The 1,192-nt window shown below is 75.8% G+C and overlaps 2 protein-coding genes across 2 annotated transcripts in view; one reads left to right on the forward strand and one right to left on the reverse strand.

Annotated features, from left to right (window-relative positions):
- OPLAH (5-oxoprolinase (ATP-hydrolysing)) overlaps window positions 1-785 on the forward strand; it is a 10,669-nt gene extending 9,884 nt beyond the window's left edge. The window contains exon 11 of the mRNA XM_012722870.1: window positions 568-785. Coding sequence (XP_012578324.1) covers window positions 568-785 — 218 coding nt within the window. The remainder of the gene's footprint in view (window positions 1-567) is intronic.
- Window positions 668-1,192, reverse strand: part of SPATC1 (spermatogenesis and centriole associated 1) — a 5,387-nt gene continuing 4,862 nt past the window's right edge. The window contains exon 3 of the mRNA XM_012722871.1: window positions 668-1,128. Coding sequence (XP_012578325.1) covers window positions 799-1,128 — 330 coding nt within the window. The 3' untranslated portion in view covers window positions 668-798. The remainder of the gene's footprint in view (window positions 1,129-1,192) is intronic.

Raw genomic sequence — 1,192 nt, forward strand, 5'->3', positions numbered from 1 at the left:
CTGCCCGCGCGCCGCCCGCCCGACACCCCCTCCCGCGGCACCGCAGGCCGAGCGCCGAGCCCCCCAGCACCCCAGTCCCGGGAGAGGCACCCCCACCCCACTCCAGGCCGCGGGGGTGGAGCGGGCGAGCGCTGGGCCCCTGCAGCTGCCCCGGCAGAGTGGCAGAGCCACCGGTCGCCCAGTGCTGTGCCCCCCCCGCGCCCCCGAGCGCTGCTGGCTCCGCGGAGCCGGGGGCAGCCCTGCGCGGCTGTCAGTGGTCCTGGGGCTGGGTCAGGGCCGCTCTTCACACTTGCGGGCAGGTGCAGGGCTTCTGCACCCCACCCCAGCGCCCTGCTAAGTCCTGAGCCCTAGATGCAGGGTCTGGTGCTGCGTGGTTGCCACCCACCGGGCACCCGTCCCGCGGCCTGGCCCCGGGTGAGCCCTGGCCAGCGCCACGCCCCACCGCCGCCTCCCTGGGCAGCTGGTCTGTCCTGCCCCCTTGGTGCCGGTTCCCCGGGCGGCCTCCGCCCCTGTGCCCAGGGCACCCGCTCTGGGCGCCTGCCCACAGCCGCCCCCGCCCCTCCCCAGCTCCGCTCCCGGGCCCACGCTGCATCCGCCCTGCGCCGGCCGCCTCGGGGGTCCAGAGCCCCAGCCCCGGCGCCCTGGCCGGCACAGGGGCAGTGGAGGAACCGTCAGCCCACGGCCGGCCGGCCCACGGCGCTGCCCGCCCCCCCAGGGCAGCGCCCGGCCAGAGGCCCCGGGCAGTGCAGGCGCCCCAGTGGGGCCAGTGGCTGTGGAAGCTTTAATGCGGCGCGGCGGTCACCAGATGAACATGGGCTTGCCGTCGTCGTGCGCCAGCCGGCTGAGGCAGGACAGCAGCAGCAGCGCGTCCGTGAGCACGCTGGGGTGCACCGTCTCCACCAGCACGCGCTGCAGGAAGTCCACCGTGTAGCCGCCGCCCTCGGTCGCGGCCAGCTCGGGCCGCTCCCGCAGGATGCCGTAGGCGTTGACCAGCTGCTCGGTCAGCGCGGGGTGCACGCGCCCGTTGTAGCCCAGGCTCTGCAGCCGGTTCATGATGCTCACGTAGCGCTGCGTGAGGGTCTGGCAGAGGTCCTCGTCCAGCTTGTGGTTGTGGGGGTTCAGGGAGGCCTGTGGGGGGGCGGCCGTCAGCCGGCGGGAAGACCCAGGACAGGGCGGCTGGCAGAAGCACCCC

This window comes from Condylura cristata, unplaced genomic scaffold (genome assembly GCF_000260355.1).
Source record: "Condylura cristata isolate star-nosed mole 26May11 unplaced genomic scaffold, ConCri1.0 scaffold00009, whole genome shotgun sequence".
Classification (NCBI taxonomy): domain Eukaryota; kingdom Metazoa; phylum Chordata; class Mammalia; order Eulipotyphla; family Talpidae; genus Condylura; species Condylura cristata.